Raw genomic sequence first — 12,947 nt, forward strand, 5'->3', positions numbered from 1 at the left:
ATTGAGTGCAAACGGGTCACCATTTTTTCGCAGGAAACACTTTGTAGCGACTTGCTGTGCAGCTATAATCATCTAACTACCACATGTTCCCTCGACGGATGCGATGTTTTTGATTCAATGCTCTAACTTTCTTTACTTATTATGCTCAAGAATTCCTCGAGCTGGATAGATACCTAGGGGCCTGTAGCGATTAGTGCAACGACTGGAATTGTCTAATCGCGCGTGCGGCAATGAGTTTGATGTTAAATCGGGAGCTTTTACTTGCCGACTTGGTGATCAAAGTGAGACGCATACCGGCGAATGTAACAGCCTCTTTCATTAAAAGGATAAACAAATTACACGTTACAAATATGAAGGTGAGTTCCTGAATTGTTACAGATTGGAGCACTCATTGACATGTTGCTATTTTTGCATGCACTCTCAAGTATCTAATCAAGTTTTCCATTTTTTAGAATGCATATCAAATTTGCTTTTACTGATCTTAATACCTTCACACTGGGCTCGAAATTAAATGTCCGTTATTAAAAGTATTATAATTTTCAAATTTTTTTACCTAGCTATAAGCAGTAAAAGACTAGAGTGTGTATCAATTTTCTTCCAAACAGATTTATGGAATATTGCGCCGTTCTCTGTAAAGGGAGAAAACAAATAAACAATTAAACTAAGACTGCTTTTCTCGTTATGGAAGGTTAACAGCAAACGTAGAACCCTCGCACGTGTCCGCGTTACCCGATATTATCACCAGAATAATGATCATTTCAGCGGCCCTCTTTTCGCATTAACAAACATCCTATCATTCTACTAAGGAAGACCATTTATCTATATCAAAACTAATACTTTCGACGCCCTTGCACCGCTGTGAAGGCGTTTGGAACTCAAGTTGGTGTGTTTGCAGGATGGAGCTAAATTTAGGATATCGATACGCGCGGCGAGTATTATCACCTTGTTTTGCGGGATATCACACCTCGTTATCGCGATACTTATAATCAAACGAGCGGCCCGCTCCTTGGGGGCGTGGCCGTGCGCGGTCCTGTTTGCAGCGTTTGACTTTGCGTCTCAGAAGAGGACGTGCATAGTAGCGATAGCTATCGTGTCTCTTTTGTTCGGTTGTGGAGAGGAAGAAAATTCTAAAGGGATCTCGCATACGCCGAAAGGTGTGTATGTAACTGTGTAAAATGCTATATCCTCTAGGAAAATATGTTCAAAGTCAAGATCTTGTTTCGCGGGGTGAAAAATTAATGATTGTTGTAATGTACCTATCTTTCTTTTGAACCATCTAACTATGAAAAGGTTGCTTTCGAATGCTAACTCACAACGTTCAGAAACCTTAACATATCAGTTTATTCTTTGGTAACAATCAAAGCAAAACTACGTGCATTTTGCACAGATTACCAGATCCTTGTAGTCAAGTGTAGTACACCATGTCCTCAGACCAATATGCATGCTACGGGATCGGAAATATTCTCGTTGTAATAATGGAGTATTGAACGTTTGCCAAGGAACTTGCTACGTTTTTTTTTACGTCCATATAAGCACTTGTCCGCAGTTCTCCATTTCTCGTTTGCGTGATCACGAGCGCTAAGTATGCAAAGTCAGGGATATCATGTTTAACGCACGGTTATCTCTCTCAATGACGTCTTGATGCGGTGATTTACTCGGTGTTATCCACTTGCACTTTGAACCTGCTTATTAGCACAGGATACAAGATACATCTGCGGTAAAACGCACTATTATTTCCAGAGCGGTTTCAGAGGTCTTAAGTGTTTCGCGACCCTGTACAAACATTTAAATATTGTGAAATGCGTCTCTAGAGGTTGGGACGTTTCGAGCCCTGCCTTTAAAGGTAGGTTGCCAAAGATGCAAGGCGCAAAATAAAATATGTTTAGGAAATGTCGATTATATCAAGGACTCATTAAGGAGGGTGATCAATTTCCCCACATTCTAGTATTTGGGGATCTTAAGATTGACGACGACGACTAGGACAACGGTATCGAAATAAAATGTGTTCGCACTTTTATTCAACTCCAACGTCCTAGTGGCGAATTTCAAGCTGCAATAAAATGTGCAAAACATTAGGGCTAGAAACAGATGACAATAAACTAAGGACATTATTCTACAGTAACAAAAGGTGTTTAAAGGAAAAACGTTCGCGTCCTCAATTTATCGCCTGAAAGTTCAATCCAATTCTATTGTTTTCTGTCGTCGTCGTCCACGTTCTCGTCTCTAGGTGTCACGGGCGGCGTTTCTATGACTAGGCTATTTTATACGCACGGATAAGCCAATATAATTATATATAAAATATCGACGTATTGGTTCTCACTTGGACGGAAGCGCAAGCGCAGCGCACGTAATTTCCCGATTCTCACTGGAACGCCAGCACAAGGGCAAGGGCAAGAGAAGGCGGCTGCTTGATTTTCTTGTGCTTGCGCTTGTGTCTGACCAATTCTCACTTGAATTGCACTTCCGTTTGCGCTCCCGTCCTAGTGAGAACCAACCTTTAGGCTATGCTCATTTGCCGGCGCGTAGTCTCAAACATAAAGCTATGTTCTCGCTATGTACTCTACTTGACTTTCGTTGTTCTTCTCTTCAATATGAATTCATGAATCTACCTCTACCTACGATTTTGAATTCTGGCTAACAACTTTTTTGGTAAACAAAACAAAACCAACGAATGACGGATACAAATATTATTCCTAAATGCAACTTTTGATGCAGCCCCACGTCACTCGTGCGACTGTCAACGTCGCTGATAAGCCCCCTTTTGCACACTAGCGACATATCGACATAACGACATTGGCGCGCGCACTCTTATCTTCGACATAACGACATAGACATAACGATATATGAGAAAAAAAATGTCTTTTCTTTTATGTCATTATGTCCATGTCGTTATGTCGGGCTAAACATAGTGCGCGCGCCCATGTCGTTATGTCGTTATGTTGTTATGTTGCTAGTGTGCCTTAGCATGATAGGCCAGCTTGTGCGCGTGCCCATGTCGTTATGTCGTTATGTTGTTATGTTGCTAGTGTGCCTTAGCATGATAGGCCAGCTTGTGCGCGCGCATCTAAAAATGGCCTGGTAATGAGGAACACCTTGACAATTATAATACTGATGATTACTTATGAGTCCAAGATTAAAATCTATTTAGAACCCTAATTTTGGAGCCTTCATTGAATGAGTAACAATAATGTGATAATGGATAGATAATGTATGCTAATTGCAAACCAAAAGTTTTCTTTGAACTTTTTTGTTCAAGGTGGTTTATTCTCAGGGTGCCATGATTTCTTTGCCGTTGCTATGTGCCGTGATTCTGGCTTGTGTTATTCAAGGTGCTGACACTTGCTCGCCATCGGCAAAGAAGAGTGCGATGGTAAATGGAACTAAGTTTAATACATATCGGACATTGATAGCCCTAGACCTTACTTAGGTAACTTAGGTACTTAGGTTAGGGCCTATACCCCTAGTTCTTATCCCTAGCCCTGAGCTTAACCTACATCTCTAGTCCTTAGCCTAGCCCTAGTCCTTATCCTAGCCCTAGATCTAACCTTAGCCTATACCCCTAGTCCTTATCCTAGCCCTAGACATTACCTTAGCCTATACCCCTAGTCCTTATCCTAGCCCTAGATCTAACCTTAGCCTATACCCCTAGTCCTTATCCTAGCCCTAGACATTACCTTAGCCTATACCCCTTGTCCTTATCCTAGCCCTAGAACTTACCTTAGCCTATTCCCCTAGTCTTTATCCTAGCCCTAGACATTACCTTAGCCTCTACCCCTAGTCCTTATCCTAGACCTAACCTTAGCCTATACCCCTAGTTCTATTCTAGATCTAACCTTAGCCTATACCCCTAGTCCTTATCCTAGCCCTAGACATTACCTTAGCCTTTACCCCTTGTCCTTATCCTAGCCCTAGACATTACCTTAGCCTATACCCCTAGTCCTTATCCTAGCCCTAGACATTACCTTAGCCTATACCCCTTGTCCTTATCCTAGCCCTAGACATAACCTTAGCCTATACCCCTAGTCCTTATCCTAGCCCTAGACATTACCTTAGCCTATACCCCTTGTCCTTATCCTAGCCCTAGACATTACCTTAGCCTATACCCCTAGTCCTTATCCTAGCCCTAGACATTACCTTAGCCTATACCCCTAGTCCTTATCCTAGCCCTAGACATTACCTTAGCCTATACCCCTAGTCCTTATCCTAGCCCTAGACATTACCTTAGCCTATACCCCTAGTCCTTATCCTAGCCCTAGACATTACCTTAGCCTATTCCCCTAGTCCTTATCCTAGCCCTAGACATTACCTTAGCCTATTCCCCTAGTCCTTATCCTAGCCCTAGACATTACCTTAGCCTATACCCCTAGTCCTTATCCTAGCCCTAGACATTACCTTAGCCTATACCCCTAGTCCTTATCCTAGCCCCAGACATTACCTTAGCCTATACCCCTTGCCCTTATCCTAGCCCTAGACATTACCTTAGCCTATTCCCCTAGTCCTTATCCTAGCCCTAGACATTACCTTAGCCTATACCCCTAGTCCTTATCCTAGCCCTAGACATTACCTTAGCCTATACCCCTAGTCCTTATCCTAGCCCTAGACATCACCTTAGCCTATACCCCTAGTCCTTATTCTAGACCTAACCTTAGCCTATACCCCTAGTTCTATTCTAGATCTAACCTTAGCCTATACCCCCAGTCCTTATCCTAGCCCTAGACATTACCTTAGCCTATACCCCTAGTCCTTACCTTTGCATACCAATAGTCCTAGTCCAGTTTCCTTTGCATACAATAAATTAATCACGACCAAACCCGGAATGATTGATATCTCACGGCTCATTAATATTTGTAGACGACTATCCGTCCTACAGTCCCATTAAGAAGTCTCGAGAATTCTCAAGCCTTAGCTCAACCCACAACAGCGCCAGTAAGACGAAAACGCGCTAAGTGCACTAAGAAGAGGCATCGAGGCGCCAACTCGCAACCGAGGAGATCAACTAGGACCAAAAAGCGCAAGAAACACCGAAGGTGTCGGAAATTTCAGACGCGTAAGAAGAATATGAAAAATGGAGCACACAAGTCGTCATCACTGCGCGCCAGGTCACGTGACGTTACACGACCGCCGATAAGATTGGGTAAGTACTTCGGGCTCAGGTGGATATCCTCTTTCAAAACAGCTACCGCCTTTGAAATAGGATAATCTCCGCCCGACACTGTACCACTATAAGGCTGTGTGATTCTGTTTTTTTTTGCGACACTAAAGCATTGTCACACATGTCGGTTAAAAACCGTATTTTACCCTATGAAAGGGAGAAAATTCAGGGGGCTGGAGTGTCCAAAAATATTATCTTCCTAGCAGTATGGGGATGTGTATCTTATCTGGAATCTTCATTTTTAAAATCATTTCACAGAAAATTATCCACCCTCTGGAGACCTACGCGGAATTGACAAGATGACAGAAGATGGAAAATCACTCCCATCGAATGCAAAGGAATCAACCCCGAACATCATGACGTCACCCAACCTGACGTTACCAAATATGACGTTACCCAATATGACGTCAATAAACATGACGTTAGCAAACATGACATTACCCGACAGGACATCAACAAACATTACGTCACCAAAAATGATGTCAGCAAACATGGCGTTAACCACCATGACGTCATCCTATAGGACGTCGCCAAACATGACGTCAACCAACATTGCTTTACCAAAAATGTCAGCCAATATTACGTATACCAAAATGATGTCAACAAACGTGACATCGCAAAACATGACGTCTTCTAACACAACGTCACCTAGTATGACGTCAGTCAACACGACGGCAACCAGCATAACCTCAACAAATAGTACCTTGATCGCTGATTCACAAGTCCGTGCCACAGGGTACCCCAATACAACAGGTTCAAGGTCACCGAATGGCACAGGGTACCCCTATACACCAGGGTCCAAAAATGTCACTTTTACTTCTGCTACAGATGTCATTGGATCTCCACTATTCACACCTCAGAGGTCAAAATCAACTAGTCCCAGTGGTGTCACGGCCGAATCAGCAACAGGTAGACCGCAGACAACAGACGCCCTAGCTGCCACGCAACAGCTAACAGGTAAAGACTTCAATAAAGCAGGATATCTGTTACCTATCCCTATCACCACATAAGTTTGACCAAATTCTCAATCAGGTTTCATATAAGAGTCACTAGGGTGCTTAGGCGTATTAAATCAACCGTAATAATGTTAGGTTGCTTCAGCAGTGATGAAATTAAAGAGGACGGGAACAGCATAAGACAATAACAAATCAAAACCAACACGTAGAAACGCGTCCTGTTTGATTCAGTCCATGCGTTTGTCATCAAACTACGACGTAAAATTACCAAGTTTGAACGTTTATCGAGGACGATGACGTTTGCGGTGTAAACCTGACTTTATATATTTTTCTGGGAGTGGAACCCTAGTCACCTTTGTATGAATTCGTTTAGAATTTAGCATTTATATGATAGCACTTTTTCCTAGCCGTCACCGTAGTCACCTTTATATGAATTCGTTTAGAATTCAGCATTTATATGATAGCACTTTTTCCTAGCCGTCACCGTAGTCACCTTTGCACGAATTCGTTTAGAATTCAGCATTTTTATGATAGCACTTTTCCTAGCCGTCACCGTAGTCACCTTTATATGAATTCGTTTAGAATTCAGCATTTATATGATAGCAATTTTTCCTAGCCGTCACCATAGTCACCTTTGCATGAATTCGTTTAGAATTCAGCATTTATATGATAGCACTTTTCCTAGCCGTCACCGTAGTCACCTTTATATGAATTCGTTTAGAATTCAGCATTTATATGATAGCACTTTTTCCTAGCCGTCCCCCTAGTCACCTTTATATGAATTCGTTTAGAATTCAGCATTTATATGATAGCACTTTTTCCTAGCCGTCACCGTAGTCACCTTTGCACGAATTCGTTTAGAATTCAGCATTTATATGATAGCACTTTTTCCTAGCCGTCACTGTAGTCACCTTTGTATGAATTCGTTTAGAATTCAGCATTTATATGATAGCACTTTTTCCTATCCGTCACCGTCGTCCTTGCTAAAACTCACTAATATTTCCATACGACGTTAAATCAGGCTTTTCATTATTCCATTATCATGAGCTAATGTCACATGTTCCAGACTCGAAAGCTATAGACCCTTGTTCGACGTGGGAGCGATGCTCTGTCAACCATGACCCGTATGTGAAGGCGTGGCTATCCATGTTACCTGCTTGCCCGTGTCATTTTGCGCGCAGCCTCTACTATAACAGTACGCTGTACGACAGCCTTCACGCGCGATACTTCCATTGGCGCATCGTGAATCATCGCTACGAGAGGCTCTCTGTGTATAAGCCCACCGCCGTGCAGTGTATTCGTCAGCTGTTGACAGACAAGTCCATAACAGTAGCGACACAGCAATGCTGCTATGATAGGTGGGTACCCTGTGGTTAGTGTGCTATGATAGGTGAGTACCCTGTGGTTAGTGTGCTATAATAGGTGGGTACCCTGTGGTTAGTGTGCTTTGATAGGTTGGTATCTTGTGGTTAGTTTGCTATGACAGATGGGTACCCTGTGGTTAATTTGTATGAAAGATGGGTACCCTGTGGTTAATTTTTCTATGAAATGTGGGTACCCTGTTGTTTGTGTGCATTGTTAATACCCTATCCTCAATAAACAAGCCTCAGTTATTTTTCTAAAGTACCAGGAAACAGTCCAGGAAATATATGCAGTTTTATTTTTTCAAAATGAGTCAAATGAGCGACAAAGAACTAGCTAAGAACAAAATTGATCACGTGTTTTCTCTACAGAATGGCCCGTCTGATCACACGCGGTAGCGGAGCAGGAACTCCGAATCTCGTGGCCCCGGAGCTCAACTCCCAGCTTCACACGTTACTAGACCTAGCCCCTTACTACGCGTGCCAAGGAGACTGGACCCGATATCAGACTGTGCGACCGCCCAATAACGCCCTATCCTGCAGGGAGAACCCCCCGCATAACGAGTTTCACCGACAAATCCAAAAGGCTCGAGAGTTTTAGTTTACATGGTTATTAAAGATGGTGTTTATAGAGCCTATGTAGACCGCACCTTTGTTATTTTAAGTTATTATAAATATCGTAACAGCTTCCCAAGGCCAGCCTGAAACAGCCTCTGTCAGTTTGTCATCCTCACAAAGCACCAAGTGTGAAAAAGCATCCCTTTCCATCGGCTGATTTGGCGAAGACAATGAGATATTCTTAGATTGAATTTGGATAATATAATATTCAATTATGTTTTAGATGGTTATTTCGAGATTTTATCTAACATTATGTGCCTTCTAATAGTAAATAAAAACAATGACATAGGTTTGGCTGACAAGGGCACTTTAGATAAAGTACAAACATTAATTTCTTTCTCTTTGCGTGCTACCCAAATGTCCAAAGACACCTCGCATGCAACAATACATTAGTCCTTTTGTAAATAAGCTTCGCCCTCAGATAAAAAGCGCTCATCTGATACTAAACATGAACACGGCCCTTTGTTAGCCCGTTGCACACGGTGATGAAAATTTCAAGCGTGCACTTTGCTCATTGCCTCGTCAGGCAAAAAACGCAAGAGAGTATTATTGCCTCATTTGCTCGGAAGACATGAGATCGATCGATGTACACACTCTGTTAGTTTTTGGCCTTGCGAGGCAGCGAGTATACAGCTATTTCAATAAACGTTGTCCAAGAGCGCTTTGCCGCACGCGCCCATACCGCGAGGTGGTATGGGTAATATATGTTGTAACAGGTTTTCAGTAAATATGCCGCAGTCTTATAGTGAAGCCTTCGCTGGCGAGTTATCTGGATGGTACAGTTTCTTGCATTATCTAACGAAGACACTGCGGCATTTCTTTCTATGTGCCTTTTACAATTGTAAAAGGTATTTGCAAAAATAGGGACCAAAATAGGGACGACAACGGCAACGCGAAAGACGACGGCAGAAAACAATTGAGAATTCAAAGAGCCAGACGTGAAATATACTCTGAAATGGATTCTGTCTGATACATTTCACCTTTTTTATTCAAACGACAACGTGAAAACTCCAAAGTGTCGTGGTGTAAGGAGGACGGGAACAACGTGTGCGCTAAAACTAGACTATCCTTGTTCGCTATGCTAGAAAAAAGATTCTAGGTTTTACCATAGTTTTAGGGGGAATACATAAACGAGTGAATTTTATCTAAACTTGTTTAAAATAGGGCTCAAAGTATGAAAGCTTTAGGGGTTCTCCCTGCAGTCTGTCGCCGTCGTCGTTGCTATTTCGTTCAGGCACTTTGTTAACAGGTTTTCTTTTAGTGTAACTACGGAGTCTCCGTTTGACACCTCTTACGGTATAGGTGGCAAACCTGTTCTTGTTTCCTCGTTTAAGGACGCGCAGATATATATTTAGAAAATTATCAGACTGTACTGCCATTCTGATAGCGTTCAACGAAGTTCGTGTCGGTGGTGAAGGATGGCGGAGCTTAAAACAACATATATTACCCATACTACCTCGCGGTGTGGGCGCGTGCGGCAGAGCGCTCTTTGACAATGTTTATTGAAATAGCTGTATACAGTGAGGAAAGTGCACGCGTGAACAAAGATTCCTTACCGTGTGCGCCGAGTACGGTACGATTCCTCACCGTGTGTGCCGAGTACGGTACGATTCCTCACCACCTTGTGTGCCGAGTACGGTACGATTCCTTTCCGTGTGTGCCGAGTACGGTACGATTCCTCACCGTGTGTGCCGAGTACGATACGATTCCTCACCGTGTGTGCCGAGTACGGTACGATTCCTTCCCGTGTTTGCCGAGTACGGTACGATTCCTTACTGTGTGTGCCGAGTACGGTACGATTCCTAACCGTGTGTGCCGAGTACGGTACGATTCCTCACCGTGTGTGCCGAGTACGGTACGATTCCTTACTGTGTGTGCCGAGTACGGTACGATTCCTTACCGTGTGTGCCGAGTACGGTACGATTCCTCACCGTGTGTGCCGAGTACGGTACGATTCCTTACTGTGTGTGCAGAGTACGGTACGATTCCTTACCGTGTGTGCCGAGTACGGTACTTTCCAGCCCTGCGGGGAGTTTTTTGCGTTATGGTGTTTGGTGGTATCATTACAGTTAATTTTACAGAGGATTAGCACTATACTAATGAAATTCTGAAATTTCTACTGGAATTTATACACTTGCTGTCCACATAAAGAAATCAAATTAACCAGGAACAAAATAAACCTTGTAAGCGTTATCCCCGGGCATTTAGTTAGAAGGCGAAAAGAAGTAAGTTGGGTATAATCATTAAACACTTTTTTTTCCAGTATTACATAATTTAAAACACCGCGGCTAACGCTGCTAATACGACAGAAACTCATATTCAGGCGTGTACACACAGGCCAAAAAGTGAGTAATCTTTTTAAGGAATCTTCAAATACTATGCTTTTTCCATATGATACCTATGACTGCGCACCCCCCTCAGCAAATCCTGTACGCGCCTGATATTCGATCTAGCTTAACTCATAAAAGATGCATATGTTTTGTTAAACTGCTGTTTGTTTGTTTGTTTGTTTTTTGTTGGCCGTTGTTGTTGTTGTTGTTTCTCGGAAATCTAGCGACCAATGGCCGATATCTTTTGTATAGATTTCTTTGAAAACGAAATTCTTTACATAGATACTCTAATTTAGATCATTTCAAACAGAAATGGCAGAATATGCGAATTTTCAAAATGATGACCATAAGTAGGCAAAACAAGTTTTCCGTGATAACTAGGAATTGATTGAGAGTAAGTTAATTATCAAATTTTAATAAAATATCAAAGAATTTGCGCATCATTAAAAATAATAATTAAATTCCATTAAACTTCATTAGAACACGCGGCGGGACTCATGCGGTCAAACCCCGACCAGCCGCGAACACCGCCTGATGGACGCGACCCGTGCGACCTGTTGACTTCCCACACACAACCTGCACCGTGGCTCTCCTGGCTTGTTTACATTATTTCGTCTGTTTTTGTTTGTTTGTGCTTTGACGAGGATAAAATAGGTTGGAAAAACTGGTCAGATGGCGACGCGAGCATCTTTTCAGAAATAGTGGATAACGGGCGCTTGCTATTTATAGATTGCACTGGAATAGTAGGGGCCCCCGGATGGTCTTTGGCGAGCACTTGCGAGCACCCCGTTTTTATGCGAGGCCGAGCATTTTTAGTCGAAAAATTGCGCGAGCATGCGAGCATTGGCCGAAAACTGCGAGCACATCGAAATTTCGGGGGACCGTTCGGGGGCCCTTATAATGATTTGCGTATAAGGTTTTTGGAGGGCTCATAATTTAAATATAACGTTACAGTAATTTCGGTAAGTGGCTTTATACGGACATGTGTAAATCATTTCCGTCCCTTATTATTTTCGACACGCAAACAAGAGCCCAAACAAGTTCTTTTTTCCATGGAGAGAGCGAGACATCGGGAAAAGTAATAAAAAGAAGTAGGATGAAGTGATGAACAAAAATAATAAACAAACAATGTAGATTACAGTTCCTCTCCGCAAACTAAACCAAAACAAAACAGCAATGCAATCTCTTTATTAAGGTCGAATTAGCCTGGGGTAGCACTATAGTAGAAGTTAGAGTATTGAGTTACAAATTTGCGGTTTATATTGTTATGATTGTCATACGTATGTATAGCGGCTGATTATTAAAAGAGAACTTGAGACAAACAAATTAATATGGGAACTCTAAAGTAACTTTGACATCACAACTGGTGGTCATCTGAGTGCCTCATTTAAAGCGTAAAATTAAATATCTTTTCGATTATACTTCTCTGGTTACGTCATGACCGAAATCCCCCCAAGGAACAGATGAATCCGTCACATGGGAGATGTGTATTAACTGAGACGTCACACAAGTACTGAATTGGTGGCAATAAATCACAGGCGCGCGGGCATCTGGGCAGGATTACAAACATTAGGAACCAAATAAATATCGTAGAACACTCACAGCGAGGACAACATGTCTTTTCCAACGACGGGAAAAGGGTCTTCAAAAATACATCCTCTTGGATCCGACATAGAGGACATGTCCGAATCGGACGGATCAAAGCCGCAAATGTCATTATCCCTGAGTGATTTCACAAACGAGCGCGACGAGCACCAAGACGAGTCTACCGAAACGCATCGCGCCGAGTCACAAGGAAGCTTGGGAGTCGACAGCGGAATCTCCCGCTCTCAAGTTTCCTTAGATAACCACACTGAAGGCATAAGAGAACCATTTGGAAAGAACTGGAAAGTGCGCGCTAGTCCAGCGTGGGTGAGGCGGTACCGTGCGTTTAGACACGCCCGTAGCTGCAGTCTGTGGCAGCTGGCCGTTCTCTTGTGCAGTGGTCTGAATGTTCTTCTGGTTGTGTTATTGGCGTCTGGGGTGTTGGGAGGGAGATGCAGCTGTGTGCGTACTGATGGTGAGTTTATAAATATTGATAAGTGGCTAATGCGTGTTGATGTTGGATAAATGTGCGCTGTTTAAAAAGCAATATGCAAATGCTGGCGAGGGTGGGAGAGGAAGGATCTAATGTTGTGCAAATTTTATTTTTCTTAATAGTGGTTTTGAGTTTATGCCTTAATATAGAACTAAGATTTATGAACCCGAAAGAAAACATTAAAAAGGTTTTAAAGAAATGATGATTACTTAAAAGCAGTTGCGTTTGCTGACTTTGCCGTTACTCGTTAAGCTACGAAAGATTTTACCGATACTAAAGATAAAAACACGAGGATGACACCGATCTTAGTTTACATAAATTTTATAATATTTACGCCAACTGAGTTGAATTTTTTTTTCAAATTCTCCAGTGCATAAAGGCAATGATGAAGCTAAGTTTTAATCATTAACAGTCAGTACTTGCTAAGGTTTTCGAAGTTTGTAATCAGATACA

The 12,947-nt window shown here is 42.5% G+C and overlaps 1 protein-coding gene across 3 annotated transcripts; it reads left to right on the forward strand.

Moving 5' to 3' along the window:
- Positions 1-24: 24 nt before the first annotated feature.
- On the forward strand, positions 25-8,376 carry LOC116618611. Of its 3 annotated transcripts, none has more exons than XM_032382522.2 (6): positions 25-1,154; positions 3,257-3,370; positions 4,852-5,134; positions 5,411-6,109; positions 7,175-7,466; positions 7,842-8,376. In XM_032382522.2, the coding sequence occupies exons 2-6, from the start codon at positions 3,278-3,280 to the stop codon at positions 8,068-8,070; spliced, it is 1,596 nt and encodes a 531-aa protein (XP_032238413.1). In that variant the 5' UTR covers positions 25-1,154; positions 3,257-3,277; the 3' UTR covers positions 8,071-8,376. The 3 variants fall into 3 exon arrangements, with proteins under 3 accessions (XP_032238413.1, XP_048586404.1, XP_032238414.1); XM_048730447.1 differs by having other exon boundaries at positions 3,272-3,370; XM_032382523.2 differs by lacking the exon at positions 25-1,154 and adding an exon at positions 1,199-1,843.
- Positions 8,377-12,947: the final 4,571 nt, after the last annotated feature.

This window comes from Nematostella vectensis, chromosome 7, assembly GCF_932526225.1.
Source record: "Nematostella vectensis chromosome 7, jaNemVect1.1, whole genome shotgun sequence".
Lineage (NCBI taxonomy): Eukaryota > Metazoa > Cnidaria > Anthozoa > Actiniaria > Edwardsiidae > Nematostella > Nematostella vectensis.

Bases quoted from the DNA above. Each gene is read 5' to 3' on its own strand.
- LOC116618611 (XM_032382522.2), top strand. From the start codon at position 3,278: ATGATTTCTTTGCCGTTGCTATGTGCCGTGATTCTGGCTTGTGTTATT. The intron at 3,371-4,851 runs GTAAATGGAACT...TAATATTTGTAG, and splicing joins CGGCAAAGAAGAGTGCGATG to ACGACTATCCGTCCTACAGT. The intron at 7,467-7,841 runs GTGGGTACCCTG...TTTTCTCTACAG, and splicing joins CAGCAATGCTGCTATGATAG to AATGGCCCGTCTGATCACAC.